A 27,062-nucleotide genomic window follows, 5' to 3' on the forward strand; every position below is an offset into this window, starting at 1 on the left:
GCCCTGCGGGAAGCCGGCCCGGCCTGGGCGCCTGGCCCCGGGGAGGCGCGGTCGCCGGCTCCGCGACCCCGACCGGCTCGGCCCAGACCGTTCCCGGCTGCAGGATGGTCTCCTGGACCCGCTCGGGCTGGGGCGGCTCGAGCCCAACGCGGACCCGGGGGGTCCCTGCTCGAAACCCGCCGACTCGGGGCCCGGGCGGCGTGTCGGGGTCGCCAGCCACCCCCATCTTCACCCTCTCCACCCCCCTGGCACTGGCCGGAGCGCGAGAACGCGCGGCAGGAAAGCGGGGCACAGGGCCAGGCCCGGCACGCCGAGGCGCGAGCCCCCTACTCGGCAGGGAAAAGTTATTTGGGGGGTGGGGGCTGTCAAAGTTTCTGGGACCCTTTCCACTCGAGATTCCGCAACCCTGCAGTGCCCCCTACAGAAGGCGACCGCCGGGAGGGGGGAGGGCGCCCCCACGACCCCTGACTACCGCCCCCGGCGCAGCTCGGGCGGCCTGGAGCTTTAGCTGCTGCTATTGCCTTTTTTTTTTTTTTTTCTTGTTGTTTTTCAGATTCGTCTTTTTTTAGAATTGGAAAAAAAAAAAAAAAAGCGAGCGCGAGCCGCGGCCTGCAGTGGAGCGTGCTCGGTCTCCAGAGGCAGTCGTCTCCAACTTTTCCTCTCCCGCCCCAAGTCCGGCGCCTCAAACTTTGGACCTGCTGGGGCCCAAATTTGCCTGCCACGCCACTCCACTCCCATGTGCGCCCCCAGGCCCCTGGCAGAGGCTGGCCGCGTGGGGGCCACAGTCCCGAGGCCCAGGCCGGCCCGCTCCCCGAGTCTAGGCACACAGAGAGCGGGGAAACCCGCAGCTCCCCGGGAGAGGGCGGAGCCCTCCCGCGCCCGGGGCAAGGGGCAGGGAGCTCCCGCGCCCGGAACGTTGCGAGCGAGGCTTGTGAGCGTCGCAGGGGGCACTCTCGAGAGACGGACAGGAAGAGGGCCAGGGGGGACGCCAGAACCCGGGACCACAGTACGGAAACGGCCCGGGGCTGAGCTGCACTCGGATCCGGGGATGGAGGGAGCCGGAGAAGAGGCGTGAGGAGGCCGGGAAGCAGGCCTGGTTGCCCTCCTGTGCCCCTGGAGGCCGCCAGCCTGCGGTGGCCGTGGAGGAGCAGGCAGCCCAGAGAGAGAGGGGTCAGGAGGTCGCGCCTGGGCCTCAGCAGGCTCAGCCCAGGCCCCGAGGCCGCACCAGGCGCCCTGCAGTTCAGGGCCCACGCCTCGCCCCGTTGTCCGAAGAGGGCCTAGGCCACCGCTCTAGGGGGGGAGTTGAGTCAGACCCCGGCCCCAGAGCACGGCCCAGACGCGTGTGTGAGCCCAGTGAGGGCCAGGGAGCCAGGGCCTTCGAGGGTCCCCGCGACTTAAGGGGGGCAGGGGGCTTCACGGGTTCCCTGAGCGGGATTGGCGAGTGAGACGCTTGTAGATCGCAGGTTGGATTGGGGAGGGGTCTCTCAGACGTTGGCCAGCTGGGCGACGATTGGGGGGATTCAAGTGCTTAGAGATCGAAGGCAGGTCTTGGGGAGGGGGACGCAGACCACTGGGAAGCCTAGATGGTATTCGGGGAGGGGTCTCCGCGCCTGGGCGAGGTGCAGAGCTGCTCCTGCCCGGCTCGGGGTCGGCGGCCTGACGAGAAGCTTTTGTGAAGGGCGGGCCGGCCAGGCCAGGCCGGGAGAAGTGAACAAAGCAGGACGATCCGTGGGCGGGGGGCTCCTGAGCGGGGCGGGGGGGTCACAGGGGTGAGACATGGCCACCAGGCGTTTAACCGACGCTTTCTTGTTGTTGCGGAATAATTCCATCCAAAACCGGCAGCTGTTAGCCGAGCAAGTGAGTAGTCACACCACCTCCAGCCCTCTGCATTCACGTAGCCATGCTGCGGTGAGTCCCTGGGCGGCCTCTCCGACACACGCGTCGTGTGCACTGCGGCTCTGCCTGTCTGTCTGTCTGTCTGTCTCTCTGTTTAAAAAAAAAAAAGAGATAAGAATAATACGGAAATGCAAGGTCTCTTGGTATCTGTAACCCTGGATGGGGGAAGAAAAAAAAAATCAGTTTTAGGTCCCTGCTCTATCTCTGCCTGGCTCTCTCTCTCCTCACTTCCGCCACCTCCCGATTCGCCCCCCCTCCCCCTCCCGTCGTCACTGCACGACCAGCCGCCTCCAATTTACATATGTTTTAGCACGAAGATTTGGAGGCTTTCTGAAGCCTTTTTGTTTCGTTTTGTTTTCACCCCCCTCCCTCCCCCCCACCCGCCCCCGGACCGAGCCTCACTTCGGTTCTGACGGCCGGGGTGCGTGATCGCAGACCCAAATCCTTGCAAATGCACGACACCCGCCCCCACACGAGGAAGGAGTGTTTTTGTTTTGTTTTGTTTTGTGTGGTTTTTTTTTTCTTCTCTCCCGTTTTCTTTAATGGCCTTGAAGCCCTCTGTACCCTGTGAATAATTGCTTCCCTGTTTTTCCTGGGGGCTCGTGTGTGTGAGACTTTAAGGTGCTATTAGATCTTCGTTTTCCATTTCCCAGGCAGGAAATTAAGCTTTTCCCTCCATTCGAACTTAAAAACATAACAAAATACGATGTGTTTGTGAAAACGAACCCCAAATCACACAGGGTTTTGTTTGTTTCATTAGCCTGAACCTTTCTTTAGCCCAGCAGTAGGATCTCCATAGGGAGGGCTCAAAGATGACTGATGTTTTTGTGTGGTTTTGATGAAGGCTTCCTTCCCCTTTCTGAGCCTCAGTTTTCTGCGGTTAAATTAGGGGCGCTGGGGGGGGGGGGGGGGGGGGTCTGAGTGATCTGAACAAGACAGTGATTAGCGGCTTTGTAAAATCTTAAATGGAAAAGTGAAGTTATGAAACTAATTGTCAGAGGGGGGTCCAGGCTGAAGACAGCTCAGGTTTGACTAAAAGCAGCATTGAAGAAAGGGAATAGAGTCACCCCCAAACCAGATTCTTGGGGATTATACTGGAAATATACAGCTTTGGGAATCGTACACTTATTTCACCTCTTAGGGACTGTATTGCCTTTTAATTCTTTTCCTTATGACATTATCTAAATGCTTCAGAAAAAAATTATGCCATGCGCCTTAATTATTGACAGGTTGTCTACATAGACAGTTTTTCCTGTTTGTAAATCACAAGTGGAAACTGTCTTTGGCCGTATGGCTCCTATAAAAAAGCTATTCTAAGCCGTGTGAGCAGTTTCAGGAATAAAATCATGTGTAATCAGATAAAAAAATCATAGAAAACAGGGATGGAATGTGTTTAGGTTTTTATTTACTTTGTGTTTACTTAAGAATTTGACGGTTCTTTTTTGTATTTGTAAACTGAAAAAAAAAATGCTATTATACTGAAATTAGAGTAAAATGGAAACGGAGTAATTTCAGCACTAATTTTGAAAAGAATATTCTGAAATAAGCCAGGAATTAGAGAGTAGAAATTGAATGAATAAAATTCTACATTGGAACTAAAATTTTGTTAAAGAAAATGTAAAAATTGCATGGCCCTTAAATGGCTTGACTTTATACTACCTCAGGGGGGAAAAAAACAAAAACAGCCTTGTTTCTAAGATACCACTTTTAATTGATTGAAAAATATATGGTTTGCTTTTTCAATTTTTATAAAGTTAAAAACACCTTGAAACGTTGGGAAACATGACACTTTTTAATTATTAATCATCATAATAATTAGGTCAGTCAGTTTAAAAACCTGGTGTCTGAGACTGGCAGCTTTTTAAAAGTGCATCTCTAAGACCGATTTTTAAAATGGTTCTCTAAGTTAGGCAATTAAAAAAACATGTCAGCTAAGTCAAATTATTAAAAATTGATGCCTAAATTACACCATTTGGAAAAATAGATATGTCAGAAACATATAACCTAAGTAAAATAATTAAAAATCAATACCTAAAGTACACAATTTAGAAAAATAGATATGTCAGAAAATGTACAGATATTTTTAGGCAACTCAGACAATTTCTTGAAAATAGATTTCTAAAATCAAACTGAAAATACATATCTATGTCTGAACATAAAAAAATATTTTCTGTAGTTATGCCATTTAAAATGTTACATTTATTAGTCCGACTGTTTAAAAAATGAGTATAAGCAATCAGGTCATTTAAAATATTTTTGTAGTCAATTCAGAAATCTAAAATATAGATTGGCAGTGAAAACAAAAATGGTTTGCCTATTCTAGAATTTAAAAAAAAATTTTATAATATTTTTAAAAGTATATATATTTTATAAATATATGTATTCTAATTGTGTGCATTAAAAAACACGTAGCATGTCATGAATTTCTGAAGTGTTTAGGGGTGAAGTATTTTATCTGCAGTCTGCTTACAGTTGATTCTACAGAAACTATTCTGACACACACACAAAATCAAATATGGCCAGGTTTTAACATGACTAAATAGAGAGTACAGTTTTTCAACTTCTGGAAGTTGGAAAAGTGTTAAAAACATTTTTTGGGGAAAAACCCTTCTCTAACAATTTTTTTTTAAAACTTTGAATAACTCATGCAACGTTTTTCACTGCATATCTACCTCCTAAAATTTTTAGATCTCATTTCTGACTGTAAATTTCAAAACCATATAGCAAAGTTAAACTATATCTGTCAAATTTGAATATGGGCTGGGTTTTAGGTGATATTTTTAGGAAATTATTAATTAAACTGATTAATTGACTTAATTTTTAATTTTGTTAAAGAAGCCTGCTGAAATTTTTAGTGGTGAAATGTCACAATATCACTTATTTTATAGTTTTACACCCCCCCCCCCACACACACATAACGGGAAAAAATAAGGCAAAAGTGTTACTAATTGTCGAGTGTAGTAATGATCATGTTTCTAAGGTATCGGTTTTAATTGATTGAAAAACATTGTTTTTAAATTGCTTTTAAAATTTTTATAAGGTTCAAAACACCCTGAAACATTGGGTGACATAAGATTTTATTATTATTCATAGTAATAATTAGGTCAGACAGTTTATACCATTTTTTATACTTTTCTGTATGCTTGAAAATTCTAAGTAAAAACTTAAAATATATATACATCTATTATGTTTATAACATGCGCAAAACAATTAAAAGAAGACAATTTGTAAATATCTAAAACTCAAATAATTAAAAAGGAAGTAACTAGACTCTAGAGTTTAACTTAATTTTAAAAATCAGAACCTGAAATTTCTAGTTCCTAGTTAGAAGAACAAGCTGTAGACATTTATTTTGGTGTGTGTGTTTGTTATCTCCCACAACTGGAAATAAATGACATCTAAAGTAAGAGGTTTTGGTTTTTTAGTTTTAAACTTGAATTTCCACATCCTTATTTAAGGAAAATGCTGTGGAAATTGGTTATAAATTGGTGTGTGTATCCCACACACGATGAAACAATGCATGGCTAAAACCCTATAATTTAAAACATTTAAATATGCATTTTTTGCATCCTAATTTCAGGGGAAAATAATGGAGGCTGGTGATGATGGTGGAGTTATTGTGGGTACCTATATGTGCATACTAAGACAGATTTATTCAGCATTCAGGCAAATATGTCACAGCAATTCAAGGAAATGTGCAGTGTCAAACAATAAGTCCTAGGGGCCAGAAGGGACCTAAAGGTCATTTGACCCAACACGCCTGGCTGTGATAAATCCCTATGCCTGCCTTTCTTGACCACATTCTGTGATGGTGATAAGAAATTCCAGCAGCCGCTCAGTCCACCGTTTGTACTTGCAAAAAAATATGTGTATATATATATATTTGCCTCATTAACCCCAACCTGGCCTGTATTGTGCATCCTGGGGCTCTAGCCCAGGTTCTGGCCCTTAGGGTCTCTCCATTCTTCTGCATGACAACCCTGCAGGCTCCTTGTTCCCGGGAGATTTCTCTAGCTCAGCCATCCCGGCTCAGACGAAGAGGTTAAATTTCTTGCCAGTGAATGAAGTCCAATTTTTTGTGTTCTTTTTAAGTTCAACACCCAGAACTGAACAAAATTCCACTTAATTGTATTCTTGGTTGTATTGATAAAAGCAGACTAATTGTTAAAAGCAGACTAGGAGTTGATTTTTAGACTATCAGCAAAGTGCAGTTGTTGGCATTTCTCATTCATTCTGTTTAGGCCTCAGTTTTTGGTCCACCATCATGGTTATGCCTCGGGGCAGCATGAAATAAAGGAAGGAGCATTGGACTCTAATTCCAGGAATTCCATGACCCTGACCCTGACTCAGAACGTGTCTTTAGGCAAGCTTTCAATGTCTGGCTATCTTTTGCCTTATTTATAAATAGACGGGTTTGAGTTAGGTGGTTTCTAGTGGCTCTATGGATTCATTAATGCTCCTTCAAGTTCTGTTTTATTACATTGTTTCTTCTCTGACCAAGGCACACAGCCTTAGCTTTCAATTTGTAATGGAGAAACCCATAGTCAACAATAATGCTGCGGCCCAGTTAGCCCAATGTTACCAGCAAAAATCCTTAGAAGTAGATCCAATACTATGCAAAAATAATTTTGACATTATATCAGCCAAATGCAGGTTTTAAGGTAGTACCTCATTCAAGTAGTTACGGGCAATTTGGCTTTAAGAAGCTGAAATGAATTTACTAAGTTAAATAATCATTCAAAAAATGTTTAAGGTTTTGAATAAAAAGTAGATATGGAGTTGCTTTTCTGATCTGATGAGGTGCCCTGTGACCTATACGGTTTCTCTTGATCTCCCAGAATGATCTAATGGAGAGATTGCAGTTACTTTGTTAGTGTTTACTGCTAATCTATTCTCTGCTTTAAAATAATGCACAATCTATAAATGGAAGCTAGAGTTAATTGGTCTTAGATTAGTTTGAAACAAGCACATTATTTTTAATAAAACATGGTATGCTTTGGGGGAAAAACAAAGGATTAACTATGGTTATAAGAAACCTGAGCTCCTTCAGTCTTGACTATGATATTATTAGCTAAGATTTATTGAGCATTTACTATGTGCCTAGTATTGGGCTAAGTCTTTTTGCATGTGCAGCCCCAATTTATCCTCACAGAGCTGTATCAAGTAGGTGCTGCTGTTTTTCTCATGATATAGACAAGGAAACTGAGGTTTAGAAGAGTTGGGAATCTTGCCCAGTGTCACCTAGTAGGCCCGGGAGCTGGCATGGAACTCGGGCAAACCTGGCTCCCAGAGCCCTGTGCTGCCCTAGTGGGCACCATAGCACTGCTGTTTTCCCAGGGCTGATGCTGCAGATCCTGGAAAATGCGAGGACCCATTTTTTTGTTAGTTTGTTTGGTTGCTTTTTCCTTAAAAATAAGAAAGCATTTTTCTTTATCTCACTTTACAACCATATATAGTCCATTTTAACTTGCATATTGAAGGTTCTAAGTTTCAGTCCAGGCTGAGTCTGTTGGGAAATTAGTTCTCTGCTTTTAGAATCCAAGTATGAAATCATTGTATATTTCTCTTTAGATCTATTTGCTTTTTTGTTTCTAAAGATTCAATTTGAGCAGCAAGGCTTACTTGAGAATAAGGGTACTTTGTTGGATAAAAGTGAAGCAAACTTTTATTTTGGCAGTAATGGAAATAAAGTAAATATCACTATAGCATAGACTTGAATTTCCAATTCATTTTACTCAACTTTTCCAGACTTCCTGAATAAACACAGATGGGTTTCCACTTATTTTTCAGTTTTATGTAGAAAGTTCTTTAGACTATAAATTCCACATGCTACTTGGAGTTTTCAATATTTTCTTGATTGCATGCCATTGGCAGGTCAGAAACCTAGATTTAGACATTATAAAGATTTAGAAGGTGATGATGCGTAGTAATGTGTTTTCATTTGGCTGTATTTTGGTTTTTCCTCATGGCAATTCTAAATGTTTTACTTCGAGTCTTGATAAACTTTTCTGGAATTTGGTGGTTGGGGGGGGGGGGTTGAAATTCTTTGTTTTTTAAGTAGCAGATTTGGGTGGGAGTGGGGTTCCTTCGAAGAGATGACCTTCTGAATTTAATTTCTGACATGGTGTAATGGTGGCTGCCTATCACTTGTAATTCCCTGAATGGAGAAGTTGGAAGGTGAGGTGGAAAGAGGCCTGAACACCTGGGTCTGTCCCCATGTCAGCCCGCAGTACCAAGCTCTGTGGCTTTGGGGAAATGGATTTATACATTCTGAAGCTTGGTTTTCTTATTTGTAAAAAATAGAGTTGTATCTAGCCCATGACTCTAATCCCACCTCTTATCAGCTAGTAATGGTAGAAACCAAGGGTTAGGGTGTGTGCTTGGTTAATAACGGGAGAGGACAGGCGCACGTGTAGCGGAGACCTCAACCATGTTTTGCAGTAATAACACTGTTCAAAGCCGAGGCCAGGAGCCGCTGCAAAACGGCGGATGTGCACATGAAACACCGAAGTTGGGGCTTTGCTGGTGTCTTTTTTCAGTAATAAAAAACACTTAAATGCTTTGTTGCTGAAAATGTTATGTTTAAAAAATACAAACATTTTCTTTTCTTCTTAAAGTAAAAGGTAATTAATTCAGATTTCCATTTGACACTATCTTCTCTATTAATATCTTCCATCCCACAATTATGGCAGGGTGTGTAGTTCTCTTTTACTGTCATAACAAATTGTGGAAGGAACGCAGAGGACACTCAGCTTTCTATAGAATGTCAGCTAATTGAATTTTTACATAGAGGAGTGTTTAATTACATTTTTATTGCTCTCATTGTTTAATATATTTTGGCTCTGATAGACCAGTTTCATTTGCACTATTAATTTTTAAATAGGAACTTATGTTTTTGTGTGTGTTTTTCTGAATTTACTGCTAAGCATTAAAAACAATCAACACAGTTGATTATTGAAATTCACCACTAATTATTTCAGGGATCAATACTGTGAAGGAAAAAAAAAGAGCTAGCTGCTTAAATTATCTATCATTAGTATATGTCTATTCAGAAGATGGACTTCCACGTTGATCTGAAAAAGAACCTTTAGTTTTCAATTGAAACTTAATTCTTTGGGTGCCGGGGCTGCTTCCTTCCTACTACCCCTTAAAATTTTTTTTCTCCTTCCCTGTTTTTGTTTTGTTTAGTTGCTTTTATAATAGCTTTATAAATAAGCGTGCTTTCTAGACTAATAGTAACATATGCCAAGCAAATGGGGAGAGTTTTTCTCTGCTTTTACCACCTGTGTCTCTCTCCGGGGAAGAGCGGTTTCTCGGCTTGCTTGTTACCGCGGAGAAAGCTCGGGCTGCGGGATTGAATTTGTGCAGAGCTCACATATGTGGTCACTCAACTATTATCTAAATACAGCCATAGACAATTTTTGTGGGTTGTTCATTTTCTAATTTTGCTGCATTTGCAGGGCTGTTTTACATGTTAAAATATACATGCATTTGACACAGTAAAATTGCATTTCAGCGTTGCTCTCCTATTTTCTCTTCCTAGGGGGAGTTTAGAATATTGTATATAATAGTTGACATTTATGAAACAGATGAGCATTACATTTTAGTGAAACTAAAGCAAGTGTGTTTTATTTGTTTCTATTGTGTTTTAATTTTTACAACTATGCATTGTATGTTTCCTATTACTTCCAAAACAACAATCACAGTAAATAAAAATAAAAACCATATTTATGTAGCTTTTTTATAAAAAAAAAAAAAAAAGGAAGAATCATAGTGGGGAGATTGTTTAAATGCCTTGGTTTGTGGATCTTTATTTTTAGTCAGCTTTAGAGTTATTTTAAATCTCAGTGCTTTCTCAACTGACCATACCTTATCTGTCTGTCTGTCCCCATCCTGCTTTCTCTTTGCTATCCCTAACTGGATGGGACTCTTGGGACCGACATATCTCTTCAGGAGCTGGATGAGGTATTGTGTTTTGAATATTTTTGTATGTTAATTCATGAAATTATGCCTGTTTTTCTGAAGTCTCTGGTCATATATAAAATGCCAACAGAGCTCACACACATTTTAGCATTTGTTTTGATTACTTATAATTGCTGTGTTTAATAATTTACCACCTAGGATTTATTGAATATATTTTCACACCAGGTGAATTGATGATTTAGAGAAAGGCTGGGAACAGTATTTACTACTCTTGGGAAAGTGACTCAATTTGGGAAGCAGGACAGGTTGAACATTTCCTTGAACTTACTAATAAGCCAAATTGTTTTTAGGGTCATGAGTGTAACTGATTGCCTATGAGTGCCTTGATTTTCTGAGAAGTTGCTCAGGTGGAGTGTGAAGGACCTACCTGTTTCTGGGGAAAACCCTAAGGGAAGAGAAGGAGGAGGAGGCCAGCCACTGCTTCTAAGGGCTCTTCAAGGTTATTGCTGCCTTGACTGGACAGATCACTCATAATCCCCTCGCTGCCCCCTAGCTTAGTCTCCCAGAAGATGGGGAGAGGACATACCCATAGGGCTTTGTTCTAGTAGCTTGTAAAAGAGTTGAGGAAAAGGGGGGTTGAACTGTGCTTGTTAATTTTGTGTGCTTCTGTTACCTGCTTCAGTGATGAAGGGGTAAAAATGTTTTTCCTGAGGGTAGACCTTTTAGAAAGAGTAACTGGGGGGAGTGTTGTTTATTTTGGTTAGTTTAATTTAGAAGAATGAACAGTGAGGTGGGATTAGGGCGACTGTCTTCAAAAACAAGGAGGTTCCTCATTTGTAGATTAAGATCTACCTGTAAGTTCTAAAAATTTTAACTAGTTGATAATGACCATACACTGGCACAACTGAGTGTCCCTCCCTGAGAACTGGCTGAGCACATCAGCATCTCTACTTCTCTTCCAGGTGTGAGGCCGCAACCCAATGAGTTCCCGTGGGCGCTCAGTGCCAAGGGTCTGACGCAAAATAGTGTGGACTCTGTGAGGCCCCCCTCCTTTTTTTATTCTTAAGAAAAATAACTCACATTTATGCTTGTGTGTTCATAGAAACTTTCTGAGAAGAGACACAAGGAACTGTTAACAGTGGATACCTTACAGGAAAAGGCTGGGAGGGAAGAGAAACTTCCTTTGTATTGCAAACTTTTCCTTAGGTTGGATATATATTTTTAAACCACCTGCAAGTATTACTTGAGTCATTAAGAAACAATTAGTATTTATAAAGAAGCCCTCAGCTGGTGGCTCACTGAGCCCGGTGCCATGGCCATGCCTGCCTAAGGAACCTTCCTGCCTATACCGCCTGGGCACTGGGCCCAGAGAGGTCAGAGGTCACTGCAGCTCCCACACAATGAACCTCAGCATCTCTGGGTCACAGCAGTCGTGGTGGGTTTGCTGACCAGACACTTGGGACATGGAGAGCAGGCCTTTTAGAACAGATGTTACCCCTTACTGCACAGTTTGGAAACAGGGGTTTCATGGTCTCAAAAGGAAGTTTATGATGGGAGAAATGATGATCACGGAACAGCCTTACATTGAAGAAGCACTGAGTACTTGTCACACGCGGGGCAAGCACAGCTGTGGTCACCCTTAGGGGTCTGCCATCTGACTGGTCTCAGGCTCTCCCTCATCCTCTTCAGGCATCAAGCTCCACCGCCTGCTGCTCACGGGACGAGCAGACCCGCTGCTTGGCCTACTCTGAGCTTCTGGGCGTTCGAAGGGGGCCACATTTTGTGACCAGCGACCTGAGTGACGCCACTTTCTCCCCCACACCCAGTGCTGCTAGAGTTCTCTGAACAGAGCCCAGTACTCTACTCCCTTCAGTAGTTTACTTGCCTCTTCTTGTCCTTTGTCCACAACCTTTGTGTTTTTTATGAATTAGCTTTTAGAGTTGTACATGCCATATTTACTTCATTCGTTCATTCCACCCATTTGTTGTTGACTCATTCAGCTAATTATAATTGGATAGTTATGACTGCTGAGTGCCAGGTGCTGAGCTAGGCGCTGGAGAGGTGCTGGAGATGGTGTCCAGAGCCTTGCTTCGCCAAGCCTGCAGGGTGCTTCGAACAGCCGTCTTCTGGGAAGAGTCAAAGTGGCCCCAGCTCCCGGTGTGGGTCAGATGGGAGGCCAGCCCGGTAGGTGAGGCCTGAGCCAGCTTTCCTGACTGCAGCACTTGGGCCTCCCAGAGTAAAGCCATGTGGGCTTCCTGTCATTGGTCCACATCAGTGGGTCATTCTACTGAAACCACTCAAAGTCTGCATCCTGGGGATACCAGCCTCATTGTCCTGCAGAATACTGAGTGCGGTGTCCCCTAGGAGGAGGCCTCGCCTATCCTCCAGACAGTCTTCCCTCCTGGTGTCTACCCTAATCTCGTTCTTCTGGTGACAGTCATCTTCAGAGGAGTTGTCTCAAGGTTGTGGGTTTTTTAAAAATCTGCATAAGAATATTTATCTCTTGTAATTAAGAGATAAATGTCAAACTCCCAAACCACATAGCCTGGGGAGGGCAGGGTGAAATAAATGGAGGCCATAGGCTGGGCTCCCTGGTCACCCTGCTGAGGGTGGCTTTGAGAAAGTCTCTGAACCCAGCTGGGCCTCACTGTCTGTGTTTGTAAAACAGGGAGTGGTGCCAATCCCCTCTATGGGTTTGTTGTTGGGGCTAACAAAGTCTGTGGAAGTTCAGCACCCAGGTGACACAGGTCATTATTGCTCCCTCTCAGCATTTTTAAGGGAGTGTAGTCATTGAGAAAACAAGGGAAGCCCATCAGACTAGCAGCATTTATATCTGAGCGCTGTGATTCTCAGATTTTTTTATGTCTGTAGTTTTGCACATTTAAAGCAGTGTCTATTTTGAACATTTATTGTTTCACAATCAAGAAAATAAACACTATTTTAAAAGTATCACAGCTCTAAAATAAAGTGTAGTGCTGACATTCCGATTCTCTCACCCACGTGCTTGTTCTCTCCCTCAAGGAAGTGCGGTTTCTTAAGCCTAATAATCCATCAGTGAAGTCAGGAGCCTCTGAGCCCGCGAGTTATGCTTGTGCTCCAGGATTGTCTCACATGGATGAGAGAGTTGCTAGGCTGTTGTTTTCAACGTCCCTTCTGGATGTTTTAAATGCTTATTGCCACAGATGATCCGGAATTGTCAGTATTGCTGCTGATCAGCATGCATTGTGGCTGAACCTAGTTCATTGTTTCAGATGGGGCGGGTTGTATGTGTCTGACTTTCTTAATCTCAGCAGCAGCTTTGCCATTTCCTTAACCTTACAATTCCCTAACTCGGACATCTCGTAAAGGCAGGGTTTTATAAGTAGGAAGGCTGTATGTTTGGAACAGCAAGATTTATCAGCAAGAGCGTGTGTGTGCGTGCATGTGCGCCTTCCACAGGTGAAGAACTTGTCGACACAGCCTGGCACTCTCCAGGGACACAGGTGTCAGCATTTGAAGTGGACCAAGGGCAAAAGGTAACTAGTGAAACTAGCAAGAAGCCGCTGGGTGTGATGTTTTGAGCTTCTGCTGGGGTTTTCCTGCGTTGGTGAGGGCGAGGTAGGTGAGTGTGGGCTCATATTCACCCCAGAGTTCTTGAAGGACAGAACTAAAAACAAAGAGACAAGAGTTCGTAAGTTCTTAATTCTCATAAGTACAATATTTTATTTAAAAAGTTTTCTTATTTAACAAATATTTTATTTTTTACTTCAGAAGCAGAAGTTCATGTAAGAAAAGCTTTAATCACCAACATCATATATTTGGAGGGAGATTACGTTGAAGTTCAGCAAGGATAAGTAAAGAGAATTAAAAATCTGGCAGGTTTTTAAAGGTCTATATTGACTAAGATGGCAACATGTCTTGGATCTTAAAAAGATTAAAAAAACAGGTTTTTAAATGGGAAATGAGATTTCTGAAGTTGAAAGGGTGATTTTGTACTTAAAATGTGTTTATGTTCGTATTAGTTCCCATTTTAAATAATTGACACTTACCTTCTATTATGTTTTTCCTTCCCAAAACATACTCTTTAAAAAAAAAGAAAAGAAATAGTACAAACTGTGATATAGATCAGAAGCCACACCAATAAAAACATGACACATTTCTTCTGAGTCGGCTGCGTTTCATTATCATGGTGAGCTGTTGCTATAGACCAGCAGTCGCCAGCCCTTCAGACCTCACGGACCACCGGCTGGCGACTGCTGCTGTAGACTGTCCCGCGGGGACAGGTTATTCCCTGTTGAGTTTGCAGTCCCAGAGCGTCAGCTCTGTGTCTGCTGGCAGAGTCCTGATGTAGAGCGTGGGCAGACCAGGGCCAGCTTGGCGGGCTGGCATCTGCCCACATCTAAAGTATGAAGTCAAGTACTGCTTCAAATAGCTCAATGTACTTCAGCAGACTTCATACATGATTTAAAATTTCTCATTTGTTTCAGATAAGTTGATACTAGTTACTTTGCAGATATCTCTTTATCTTTTTAGTTTAATGTGTATTTGTAAACAGTAAAAACAGTACATCCTGAATTTAAAAACTATAAATACAAAAAATTATTATTATTGCTCTAGTGAAATGATAGTGGGTTAGATAATAAACTGCCACAGTGGCAGTATTATGACCCATGACCTTAGCAATTTCAGGCTTTGCTTTGTATAAAAAGTTGGAGGTTAAGTTCAAGTTTTGCTCCAATCAGGTAACAACTCTGCGTCCAGCACCTGCTGTAGAGCTGGCAGAAGCTGAGAGCTGGGCATGTGGTTTGCCCCTTGTTCCTTGGTGAGTGTACCCTCCACAAAGTCCCACGTCTGGGTGACTTTGCAGTGGGACCTCAGGAATAAACAGCTCTGCCTCTCACTGTGCCTGCCCTGAGTGGATGAGGTCTGCACCATATCCCTACGCCCACAGTTGGTCAGAGAGGCTGCTTTTTTTGACACTTACGTGTTCATGGGAGCCTGTCCTGTGGTTCCTGGTGGGGGCCTGTTTTGTGTTGTAGTTTTTGTTGTTGTTTTAATTGACTTTAGAGAGTGAGGAAGAGGAACCGAGAGATAGAAACATTGATGAGAGAGAAACATCATTGATTAGCTCTGCACTCCCCCCTCTGGGGATCGAGTCTGCAACCCTGGCACGTGTCGTAACTGGGAATTGAAGCAGTGATCTCTTGGCTCATGGGTCAACGCTCAACCATTGAGCCACACCGGCAGGGCTTGTGTTGTTGTTTTAATCTGAGGGTGTTTATTGTCCTGATTCGTTTTCTTAGCAAATTGCAATTATATTTCATGGGCCTGTCAAAGTGATTGGCAGCTGGTGGAGTGCATGGGGCTTCTGGAGTCAGCCAACCAGGTTTTAATCTGTCACTAATAGCTTTGTGGCCTTGGGCAAGGTTCTTAACTTTTCTGAGTTTCAATTTCCTCACTTACAAATTGGAATAATAGGTTCCTAGCTCACCTAGCTTTTGGGAGGATTAAAATCAAAAAAAGGTCTGTAGAATTCCTATTAGTGAACTCTTAAAAACAAACAAGATGACCACCTCTCAGACTCAGAGTCCCAGGCAGTGGAGGTGGCTGACACACCATTTTTGTTTTAAAAACTGAAATGACGCAAATGCAGGTGACTTACTCGGGCTCACCTCTCCGCGACAGTGAGGGGCATGGTTCCTTCAGTATGTGACATGCACTTCCTGAACCCACAGACTGCTCTGAGGAACGGGGGCAGAACCATACCAGGGGTGCCGGGGGAGCATTGCAAGACCTCCAATGGCTTTTAGGGATTTTGCTATCAGTCAACTCCCTGTTCAGAATTCAGGGCTCATTACTTGAAGGATTCTTTTGATCTCAGTTTTTCTTATGTCATATATTTCCTCCTTCATCTGTGGGTTTAAAATTTTTGTCTTGTTTCCTTATTGTTAAAAAAGCAAACAAGTATTTGCTGAATGAATGAAAACGTAAATTTAGATAAATGCAGGAAAGGGGGGGAGAAAGGCAATGTAAATTCTTCCTCCCAATTTTGCAGTGTGGCTTAGAAAATGTACAAGTGTTTACCTACAAAGGATTTTTATATGCTGTTTGCCATCCTGTTTTCCTCCTCATTTGGATCTTTTGAAACGGGTGGGCATTTATAAATTCTGAGCTCCAGAGGGCCCCTCAAGAGCCTTTCTTCCTGCTGACTGCCTCCAGGCGAGAGAACAACTTAACCAACCCCCAAACCCATGATTTCCTTCCCGTTCTCCAAAGCTCTCTAAGGCAGGGTATTATATAGGTAAAATAAGCAACGACTATCGGTATTATTTCAAAATAAGTGAAAATGTTGTCTGTGGACATTTTACCGAAGAAAGGAAATGACAGTGTAGGACTGCATTGAGATTGTAAGGATTGCTTTTGCCAAATGGTAGATAATTTGCTAACCGTTTAAGCATTTCTTTTACACATTTGAACACATGGTTAATGATCTCATGGCCAAGTTAACTGGATCAGCCATTTCCAAAATAAGCTGAATGTATGGAAGTAAAGGCCTGCTGCTGTTGAACTTTGCATATTGATTCCACTTACTGCCTAGTATTTTATTTTCAATTACAGTTTACATCTAATTTTATTTTGTATTCATTTCAGGTGTACAGCATGAGTGATTAGACCAGCGGTTCTCAACCTGTGGGTCGCGACCCCTTTGGGGGTCGAACGACCCTTTCACAGGGGTTGCCTAAATACATCCTGCATATCAGATATTTACATTACGATTCATAACAGTAGCAAAATTACAGTTATGAAGTAGCAACGAAAGTAATTTTATGGTTGGGTGTCACCACAACATGAGGAACTCTATTAAAGGGTCGCGGCATTAGGAAGGTTGAGAACCACTGGATTAGACAGTCATATACTTTACAAAGTGCTCCCCCTGATGTTTCCAGTACCCACCTGGCACCTACGTAGTTATTTGAATATTATTGACTATATTCCCTATCCTGTACTTTGCATCCCAGCCTAGCTGTTTGTTTGTTTTTTACTTCTATCTGATCACATTAATTGTTGAGTACTAAGAGGTCTTTTAAGGAGCTTTTGTTGACTTTCTAGTTACATTTCTATAGGCAGATCAAGTCAAATTTATGTTCACAAGTATGTCCAAGGAAATTAAGAACTGGTGCGTGGAAAGCTAGGAAAGCAGTTCCAGTCTTAACAATCTCAAAAGCTTATGGATTGTCAGGCACGTGCGTGTGCTCCTCCATTCCTGTACTTTCTCAGGGAGAGACACTTAGAAGGGTGTAAGCATGTGCTTAGCTAAACTGAAGCTGAATGGTTTTGTAACATCCCTTTATTTCCCTGTAGCTTGCCGATGACCGGATGGCTCTGGTGTCCGGCATTAGCTTAGATCCAGAAGCAGCGATTGGCGTGACAAAACGGTTACCTCCTAAATGGGTGGATGGAGTGGATGAAGTAAGTTGAATATTAATTTTGCACTATCTTATTTATTTAAGTAATTGAGACATTAACATGTTTTAAGATATTTGCCATAAAAGCTGATTTGGCTACACTTGAATGCATGTCCTAGGAAAACTTTAGCTTTTGGTTAATTCAGTGTGCACACCACAAGAAAGGTGTGTGTGAGAGAGTGAGTGAGTGATTTTGGCTTAGCAGTAACTACCTGAACCATAGAGAGAAATTGAAGAAATGCGTAACATGGAGGAGTGGTATTTGAATTTCTGGCTCTCTGAATGGAACGCTGCTCATGCGTCAGGCAGCCTACAAGTTGGCTGGAGACACAACTCTACCTGGAGTGTCACTGGCTGTCTCGGTGGCAGGCAGGTACCTGGCAGGCTCAGTGGAGTTCTGGTGATTTCATTTGTTTAGATCCAGTACGATGTTGGCCGGATTAAACAGAAGATGAAGGAGTTAGCCAGCCTGCATGACCAGCATTTGAACAGACCCACGCTGGATGACAGCAGTGAGCAGGAGCACGCCATTGAGATCACCACCCAGGAGGTCACGCAGGTGAGACTGAAGCCAGTCCCCAGCCTTCAGGGCCACCTCGGAAGCCGTAGCTGGTGTAACTCTAAGGGCAAGTCTGCCTGCAGTCACTTCCCAGCCTGAGGTTCAGGAAGTACAAGTGGAGGCTGTCCGCTACTAGCGCCATGTCTGGATGAGGGGGGACGGTTTTCAGTTGTTGATACATACTACTGTGGTTTAATTTAAAAAATTAAACCCAGAGCATTACTGAGTTCAATCATTTGATCTTAAAATATGTGTAACTTCTATCATATACTAGTGTTTGAACATTTTTTGTGTTAAAAGTGGTCCTCGTAATTGGAGGTTGGGAGTTTCTGCCCTAGACTGAGAAACTTAGTATCCTAGAGAAACGTGTCCTAGGAGAAAACCTCTTGTAAAATGCTAAATTTGAGTCATGTTAAGCCATATAACCAGTGTTTACTTTTTTATTTTTATTTATTTTTAAATATATTTTATTGACTTTTTACAGAGAGGAAGGGAGAGGGATAGAGAGTTAGAAACACTGATGAGAGAGAAACATCGATCAGCTGCCTCTTGCACTGCCCCGACCGGGCATGTGCCCGCAACCAAGGTACATGCCCTTGACCAGAATCGAACCTGGGACCCTTGAGTCCGCAGGCCGACGCTCTATCCGCTGAGCCAAACCGGTTAGGGCAAGTGTTTAAACTTTAGTGTTTACATTTTTTATTAAAGTCTTCTGGGTGCTCATGATGAGAGGGGGGTGCTGAGGAGAAGCTAGGTGAGGTACTGTTTGGATGTGGCTCTCAGCAGTGGAGCAGTGGCCAGATTCTCTTTGAATCCCCCCACACCAGGGTTCTTGTCTGCAAAACGGGAAGAGTAGCACGTGCCTCTGAGGAGGGCAGCGGGGGAGAATGAGGCCAGAGCAGCGGGGCGTGGGTGTGGGCGGGCATCCGAGCTCAGCGGGCTGCGCACACAGCGGCCTGCGTGTGGATTTGCCCGGTGCCCTGTCGGTGCTAGTCTGTCCTGTCCGAGCAGAGTTTCAGTCTCACGGGGCCTCCGGGCTCGTTTCAGCTCTTCCACAGGTGCCAGCGTGCGGTGCAGGCGCTGCCCAGCCGGGCCCGCAGGACCTGCTCGGAGCAGGAGGAACGGCTGCTCCGCAACGTGGTGGCCTCGCTGGCGCAGGCCCTGCAGGAGCTGTCCGCCAGCTTCCGGCACGCGCAGGCCGGCTACCTGAGACGTGAGTGTGGGACTGCGGCCTGGCCACTGGTTCTCCGCTCGGCCCTGAACCATTAACTGTGCCACCCCCGTGTGACACCGGCCCCATGGAGGCCCGGGTGGTGTCATGTAGTTCATAGCTAAGAAGACAAAACTTACTAGGTGTCAAGCTTAAAGAACTTGAAATTCAACCCAGACCATGTGAAAACCTGTACCTTTCTAGGTGTTGGAATGGGGAGCTGGTAATTAATAGGTAAAACCCATCCTAATCGTATTAAAGCTCCGTGTTTCCATAGCATCCCAGGTCTTTGAGGGGCTGGCACCTTTGTAGGAGAGTTTTAACACTCCTTTAGGCTGGGTCTCCTGACTCTAGCAACGGTTCTCAACCTGTGGCTCGCGACCCCTTTGTCAGTCGAACGACCTTTTCACAGGGGTCGCCTAAGACCATCCTGCATATCAGATATTTACATTACGATTCATAACAGTAGCAATATTACAGTTATGAAGTAGCAACGAACATAATTTTATGGTTGGGTCACAACATAAGGAACTGCATTTAAAGGGTCAGAAGGTTGAGAACCACTGCTAGTAAAGAGACGTGATTCCAAAGAATTGGTCAGGGTTCCCTACAAACTGTTGTTTCTTTACCACCATTGGCATTAGTAACATCCCCACATACTCTAGCAGCCTAGTCCTCCCTTCCTCTACAACTGCGTATTTGTATTTTAATTTTGTTACTCCTAAAATTTTATTTAAGGCCATTTGGAACTCGTACTAGAGATGCTTCTAGAGAAAAAAAATTTTTTTTTTTAAATGTTTTGTAGCAGCAGTTAGATTAAATATTTCGCTCCACTTAGAGATTCTCAGATGGTTCTGTCATTTTGTCATTCACTTGGCATCAAGTGAACTATACACATTTACAGTGTCATTTGGTCTTTCATGTTGTTGTATGTTTATAATCTTTAATGCCCTCCCCTCCCCAAAGCTGCTGAGAATATCTCCATTTTGACTGTTGAGTTTAAATCTAGATTTCCCCTTTCTAATGGTGGAGTAGTAATGAGGATGGTTTACATATTCAAATAAAGTGAATTATCTGTGATAGGCATGAAGAACCGAGAGGAAAGATCCCAGCATTTTTTTGATACATCAGTACCACTGATGGATGATGGAGACGATGATACTCTTTATGATCGGGTATGTGAAGGGCCTACGTTCTGTTTTCTTCTCTTCACAGACCCGTAGCTTTACAGGGCGATGGGCTAGTGCTGCGTGACTCGTCCATCAAGTAGATTTTACAGCAGGCTGGCGGACAGTCATGGGCCATACCTTCTTCCTTCCAAAGGCTTCAGGGAGTCCTTGTAATTCCCTTCTGGACTTGGGGAGAGATACGCATGGCTCTCCCCCAGGTTCTGCTAGCCAGGCCTTCCGTGCCCGCAGGCAGGAGTTCTCTCCAGGCGTTCTGCTTTTACCAGTCCTGCTTTAGGTCCCGCTTGCCATGGGAATTTGGGTTTTTCCTTTTAGGGAAAAATAAGTGTTTATGTGCTTTATAGAAATGTTTTTAGGCATCATTGTCTTTAAATTATGTCTAAAATGGTACACCAGCTTTCTCCAGGGGGCAATCTAACGTGGAGCCTGTACTCCTTTCTACTAGGGTTTCACAGATGACCAGCTGGTGCTCCTGGACCAGAACACGCTGATGGTGGAGGAGAGGGAGCGGGAGATCCAGCAGATTGTGCAGTCGATTTCTGACCTAAATGAGATCTTTAGGGACTTAGGAGCAATGATTGTAGAGCAGGTACGTCAGTTTACCTTCCTCATCAATGGGTTTTTCTACCATAAAATCTGGTCCGTCTCCAAACTTGGTTGACTCTGCACTCCTATCAGGAAAAAAATAATAACCTCTTCGCCCAATGTATGCATGTATATGCAAGTTATATATGTATACCACTTCCATTTTTCATTTTAAAACAGTAAACTTTTCTTTAGGTAAATGTCAATAGAAGTTCTTGTGTTTTCTGCCTCAGGGGTGCTTGTAAGAGCGCCCTCCCTGGGGGCCTGGCAGTGCTGCCCAGGCTCAGCAGTGATTCTGGCAGGAGATAAGGCTTTCCTTCGAATTTTGGCAGGTTATTGGGCAATGGCGACTGGAAACACTAGCTTTCAAGTGGAATTAAATTGTTTGTTCACTGCTACAATCTGATTAGGGTATTTTATTATCTTGCCAGTAGGGATTTGGGTCCTGATCCCCCTGAAACCAGCTGAGAATGGAGTGTCAAGGCTATGGAAGATCTAGTTACATTAATTACTCCCGTGGTTCCCAAGGAACTGCTCTTGCTATCTCTTCTAATGCAGCGTGTTTCCGTTAAGAGCCCTGTTCTTCCATATAGCCCAGTGTTCCCTGCTCTCTGTCTGAACCAAGAGATTAAACAATTAAGAACAAAATTCTCCTTGAGGCAGATGTGAAATTTTACATGGTGGATTGGAGCTCACTGTTGTTGCTCTGATCCACGGAGACCTGTGCTGACGTCTGTAGACATGATAGTCAATTTCTAATCATAACCAGTCGAGCTAAGCTAGCATTCTGCTTTCTTGAATCCCAAGTATTTAAGCAGCAGGTGGGCACAGAAGCTCGTCCTTCGTCACTTAGAGCCTATTTCCACTGAACCGTATCTGTTTTAAAGCACCAGTAAGTCTGAATATGGCATATCTTATAGTAGCAAAATCCAAGACAAACCTCAGTTTATCAGTATTTCTTCCTCATTAACTAGACTTGATTGCAACCAACACCACACTCTGCCCCTGAATGCCTGACGCTGCTGGGTGGTGGTCCTAGAGCTTCCAGCGTGTCCTGGGCAGCGAGGCTCAGTCAGACAGATACTCCTGTGCGTGGCGACATCGCGGCGATCTGCATGTGGGTTCCTGAGGCCACTTCCCCACGTGCAGTAGTTGATTTTCTGTCACTGTCATTTATTACCACAGGGCACAGTCCTTGATAGAATTGACTATAACGTTGAACAGTCCTGTATCAAAACTGAGGACGGCTTGAAGCAGCTTCACAAGGTAATCCCTTATCTTTCAGTGGTTGAGGATTGGAGGAACTGTTGCCACGTATCGAAAATTCATCAGGGTTGTCTTCCGTCACAACTGTCTTCAGCACTCTTGCCCACCATCACTCAGTGTGATAGTGCGGACATGGGCGTCATGCCATCCAGAGCTGACCACGTGGGCTGCCGCCCCTTTGCTGTAGCTAGTGTTTTCAGGGCACTCACACTTAGGTTGGAAGTTATTTTCCTCCTTTTAGATAACATTTCATTCTTTGAGTCTTCTTGTTTTAGGAAATCAGTTGAATTTGCATTTGCTGAGATATGGTTAAGCATCCTGTTTGCTTGCTGCTGACGCAGCCTCTCGTGCCGTGATACCTTTCTGATGAATTGCTGGTGGAAAATCACCCTGGAGAAGACAAAAATCTAATTTTCCCTTTTAATTACCACCGTACATCTGTGTACTTACCTTGACAAAAGAGTAGTTTGTTGAAGTGAAAGTGTTATTAGCTCTCATATTCTTTGCTAATAAGGTAGCTATTTCAGGGATATTTTTGATGATATTTTTAAAAAATAAACGGAAAGCATTGTAGAACTCTGGTAATTGTTTGTGGGAAACATATCCATACACTGCTGAGTGGCTCTCGTGTGTAATTGGGTGCATGTTTTCTCTAAAAAGAATATAATACTTCACAAAGTAAGTGCTGTTCATCTCCCCGCATCTTTGAGACCCATTGGTGTTTCTGCCTCATCCTGAGCATTTTTCCACTTCATGACTGCACTGTCCCATCCTTTTTCCAAAACCAGCCCCTTCCTCTAGCAGAGCGGCACGGCTGTGCTAGGTCTGCCCAGGGACCTTCATGCTCTGGGTGTGCTTGTCACTGCGCGGGGGGCATTCGGGTCCGCCTGTAACAAGGAAGGGAAGGCTTGCCCTGTATGCGGAGGACTTGATAAGCACTTAGATCCATTTGGGGGCCAGGTCTTGTTTATTAAAAGAGTAAAATGGATGACTTCAGTTTCTCACTCTGCAATACCCATGTTTTGATCTGCTGTGGGATTATGCATTGGTCGTGAAGGTTCTTAAAATCTAGTGAAACATGTTTTGTAGTATTACACAGGTAACGGGAAAAGCTTGTCTGCAGGAGTGTACAAATCTAGTGGGAACTAAACATTTTGTTTTAGGTTTTCCTTTATAAATCATTCTGAGAGGTTGTAAGGTATATCATTTAGTCTTGGCTTCCCTGGTGCTCTGGGTTACTTGGAAAAGTAAGCATGCTCGTCTTATCTCTCACGTCACATTGCTGGCCATCTCCTTGGTAGCAGCTCACCTAAGGATGATTGAGCCTCGGGAGTCACTTCACACCCTGGACTCTCAAGACCTGTCAGCCCTAATGTTTTCTCCTGATGGAGGAGTGGTCCTGGGGGCAGGGCGACCCACTTAGCAAACAGAACTACAGTCAGGTGGTGGGGACATGGAAGGACAACAGGTATTTTCATCTGTCTCCTCCTTGTCCTTCACCGTGAAATATCGAAATAGTGTCGGGGCAGGCATGCCCTTCTGGATGTGGTTAGAGATCCTCACACCTCTCTTCTTCACTGCCCCTCCTCTGGTCTTATTTCTGCAGGCAGGCATGGCGCCTGGGCATAGGCCAGGCTGGTGTGTGCAGGTGAAGCCTGGAGGTGTTGTGTCATCAGGAGCACAGGGACTTATCTGGGGAGGTGGGGGTTCTTTCTGCACTTGACCCCAAGGGGAGCACTTTCTTAGTTTTATTTCAAAGGATAAATTTTCCTTGTTGCCATATTCAGGGGAGGTAAGAATCAAGCTGTTTGGGGCCAGCGGTTGCACATCACTGCTGTGGCACCCTCAGCCAGCAGAGTGATTTCATCATGAAGGTGCGCCTGCCAGAGGGCCTTCCTGGAGAGAGGGGTCCTCAGGGCAGTGGAAGTAGCGGCGAGCGGGAGCGGGCTCGTCTGGGCTGAAGGCTGACCTTTGCCTTCACCCTATGTCTGGGTGGCAGATCCCACACTGCATTAGTGCCTCCTGGGAGACTAGTGCCTCCTGGGAGGCAGTAGATCCAGGTCAGGGGCCCTTCCACGCATGCTGAATTCGTGTGAATTGATGGAAGATTGTAATAAAGGAGTCTGTAGCCAAGAGGTCAGCTATACAGAGGATAGGACTGGAAACGAGTGAGGCTTGATTTTGGGGAAAATGACGGCTTTTTTCCCTCCTCTTTCTGTAGGCAGAGCAGTATCAAAAGAAGAATCGGAAGATGCTTGTGATTTTAATATTATTTGTCATCATTATTGTCCTCATTGTTGTCCTCGTCGGCGTGAAGTCTCACTAAGCGGCCTGGGGGCTGTGTGTGCCGCGTGGATCCGGGCGCCAGGGGCTGGGCTGCTGGCTGCCTGCAGAGGGCCCGGCCCCGCGTGGCCACCAGCATCTCGTGGACTCCTGCACAGTGCTGAAGCGAGGGGAGTGGGCTTCTGTTTTTCCTCCATTGTGGAGAATTTAAAGACCTTGGTACTGCTGCAGACTAGAGATGGAGCACTGTCATCAGTTACACTATCTTTTAGAAAGAGAAAATGAGTGGGACGTTTACAGCACTCCACAAGCTGTTCGATATTATTGTGAATAAGCTATTTTTCTTAGCAATCATGTCTGAGCAGCGTGTTAAAATCATTTCTGGGGAAAAAATTTTGAAAACCATCTGGTTTTTAAGGATTTGGTACCAAAAATTTATGGATAGAGGCAAAAATGCCTCTTCATCTTTCTCTCTATATTTTCCAGTTGAAAACAAACTGAGAAGTCCTTTAAGAATTTATAATCCATTCCCCATTACCTTAATTTCGCTTTTCCATCACTGTTAATGATCAGAGTAACAAAGTGTGAAAAATAAGAAACCATCATTGATGTTAATTAACACATTTAGATGGGCCAGTTAAAACAGCTTCATAAGTTTAAATTAATTGTAAATGGAGTATTCCTCATCTAAAATTTATGCACATTTTCTACTGTAAACCAAAAGGGGTTGCTGAGCAAAACCACCTAAATTTAAAAGTTGGTGATTTGAACTAACCTCGAATTAAAAGAAAGCTTGGCAGTGTCATGAATGTCACCAGAATTGGGCAGTGTGTCCCTGCACACATCCCCAGCCATCCTCCCTCAATCCATTGCTCATATACTAACCACATAATGACCTGTTCAAACCAGCCACCATTTAATGAACTGTGAATTTACACAGAGGCCATTCTAAATGGGTCACCCCATTTGGGTCTGAAATTATTAACCAAACATCACTGCATTTCAAAGTAAAATATTCCACCAGAGGTGTGATTTATTGGCTCTCCCATTGCCACTTAATATGCCCAGAAAGTAGGCATGTTCCAGCAGGTGGTGGGAAGCAGGACCAGGCAGTCCCTTGTTTGTAAAGTGAGTGTGAATCAGATCACCAAAGTGGGGCTTTGTCATGTCCTTCCCTGTTATCAGTATGGTGCTCAGAGATATCCCCAACTGTAGAGTCATGAGGAAAGTGATGATGGCTTTAAAAACACAAGTTGTTCATGTTTTCAGTTGCTCTTGAGATGCAAGTATAGTTTTAATGGTCTTTGTATATTTTTTATGGCTTTTCCATTGTTTTTATCTCTAATGGGTTACATTTTATTTGGACCAGTCTCGTAAAATGCTTCTCTAGAATTTGACTTTGGAGTTGTTGCTAGAAATTTAAACCCCAGGCCAGAGATTCAAGTTGTCTCAGCCATTTCTTCCCAGGTTGTTGATGGCGCTGGGGAGCCACTGTTTTTTTTTACGGATTTGGCCGTAGAATGATCAGCAGGTGTCCCTGGCATTTCAGGAAATAGCATGGTGTTCCCTGACAAGTATTTGTTAGGAAAGAAGGTCTGGGAATAAAAATCCAGCCCTTCCTTGATCGCCCCTGAAATGTGGGGCTTCTCCAGCAGTTGAGGGTAGTTGTGGGCCTTCGTCCTCATCCCGCCCAACCGTAACCCAACGACCAGCTGCTCCTAGGAGGGGAGCTGCTCAGACCAGGGGCTTCCCTCCCAGACGGTCTCTGATGGGGATACTGGATCACTGTTAAAGCTTTTAAAGCTGTCTTAACTATCCTTGAAGGAAAGTGACCCTTTAAGAAAGGATCACCATTTATTTATATTTTCAGTGAATAGGGTGATTAGGGTTGGCTTTTGTCCCCCAACCCGTTTGGGTGAAATCATGGATCTGATTAGAAGTGATTTTAAGGATCTCATTGAGGTGGTGGGACCATTCATTTGACTGAAATCAGGGCAATGCCAGCTAAAGCCCCAGCTGCTATGACCGTGACCTGGAGAGGGATGCAGCCTGCAGTCTGTGCGCCAGCTTGCTGGGCTCCTCAGAACACTGTCTTTTTCTGTTGAGCCTTTCCTGAGGGCAGGTCAGCACAGGGGCAGTGAGAGAAGCTTAGTCATGCTGCCCTGAAGCTTCAGCTCCTTTCCTTGCTGAAGCCCATGTCTGTGGGAAGGCAGGGCCCTCCACCTCCCTGAGTTGAGGCCAGCAGGGACACCTGCCCCTCTACGTGCTCCGTGATGGCTCTGTCAGCCTGCGCGCGAGGAGAAATGGGACCGTTTACTGTCAGGTCTCCAGAGCTCCTGATCTTACCCCAGATTGTGGCTAAAATCTACTGTCTCTGGTTTTATTAATTTGGGAGGGGGGTGGCTTCGCCATGGGCATGAAGCAGCATTTGTCTAATGGATTGACGTCTCTCTGCTAATTGAGAGAGCATTATTTATTTGTTTTGACACAGTGCTTTCAGTGTTGTATCCTGGCTAATGGCTTCCTAAAGGTAATGAAACCCTCCCAACCTAATTGGTCAGATAAGACTTTTTTTTCTTGTGTGCTTAAATAAAGCAATTAGTGAAGCGCTTCTCTCCAACATGCCTTTTTTTTGTCCTTTTTTTAAACTAATTTACTGTTATTGGAAACTTTTTGTACAATAAAGCAACTGTGCAGATTTAACAACA

The 27,062-nt window shown here is 44.1% G+C and overlaps 1 protein-coding gene across 4 annotated transcripts; it reads left to right on the top strand.

Moving 5' to 3' along the window:
- The first annotated feature begins 989 nt into the window (after positions 1 to 989).
- Positions 990 to 27,062, top strand: STX16 (syntaxin 16). Of its 4 annotated transcripts, none has more exons than XM_036323728.1 (9): positions 990 to 1,857; positions 9,850 to 9,861; positions 17,161 to 17,268; positions 17,683 to 17,823; positions 18,871 to 19,036; positions 20,117 to 20,208; positions 20,666 to 20,809; positions 21,991 to 22,071; positions 24,293 to 27,062. In XM_036323728.1, exons 1-9 carry the CDS (start codon positions 1,777 to 1,779, stop codon positions 24,395 to 24,397), a joined length of 930 nt encoding a protein of 309 aa, XP_036179621.1. In that variant the 5' UTR covers positions 990 to 1,776; the 3' UTR covers positions 24,398 to 27,062. The 4 variants fall into 4 exon arrangements, with proteins under 4 accessions (XP_036179621.1, XP_036179622.1, XP_036179620.1 ...); XM_036323726.1 differs by having other exon boundaries at positions 1,762 to 1,908; XM_036323729.1 differs by lacking the exon at positions 9,850 to 9,861 and having other exon boundaries at positions 991 to 1,857.

Source organism: Myotis myotis, unplaced genomic scaffold (assembly GCF_014108235.1).
Source record: "Myotis myotis isolate mMyoMyo1 unplaced genomic scaffold, mMyoMyo1.p scaffold_m19_p_9, whole genome shotgun sequence".
Lineage (NCBI taxonomy): Eukaryota > Metazoa > Chordata > Mammalia > Chiroptera > Vespertilionidae > Myotis > Myotis myotis.

What these genes read in the sequence shown, in the direction of transcription:
- STX16 (XM_036323726.1), top strand. Translation starts at nt 1,777, where the DNA reads ATGGCCACCAGGCGTTTAACCGACGCTTTCTTGTTGTTGCGGAATAAT. An exon ending in CCACCCAGGAGGTCACGCAG is followed by an intron (nt 17,824 to 18,870) that starts GTGAGACTGAAG and finishes GGCTCGTTTCAG; the next exon opens with CTCTTCCACAGGTGCCAGCG. An exon ending in ATGATACTCTTTATGATCGG is followed by an intron (nt 20,209 to 20,665) that starts GTATGTGAAGGG and finishes CCTTTCTACTAG; the next exon opens with GGTTTCACAGATGACCAGCT.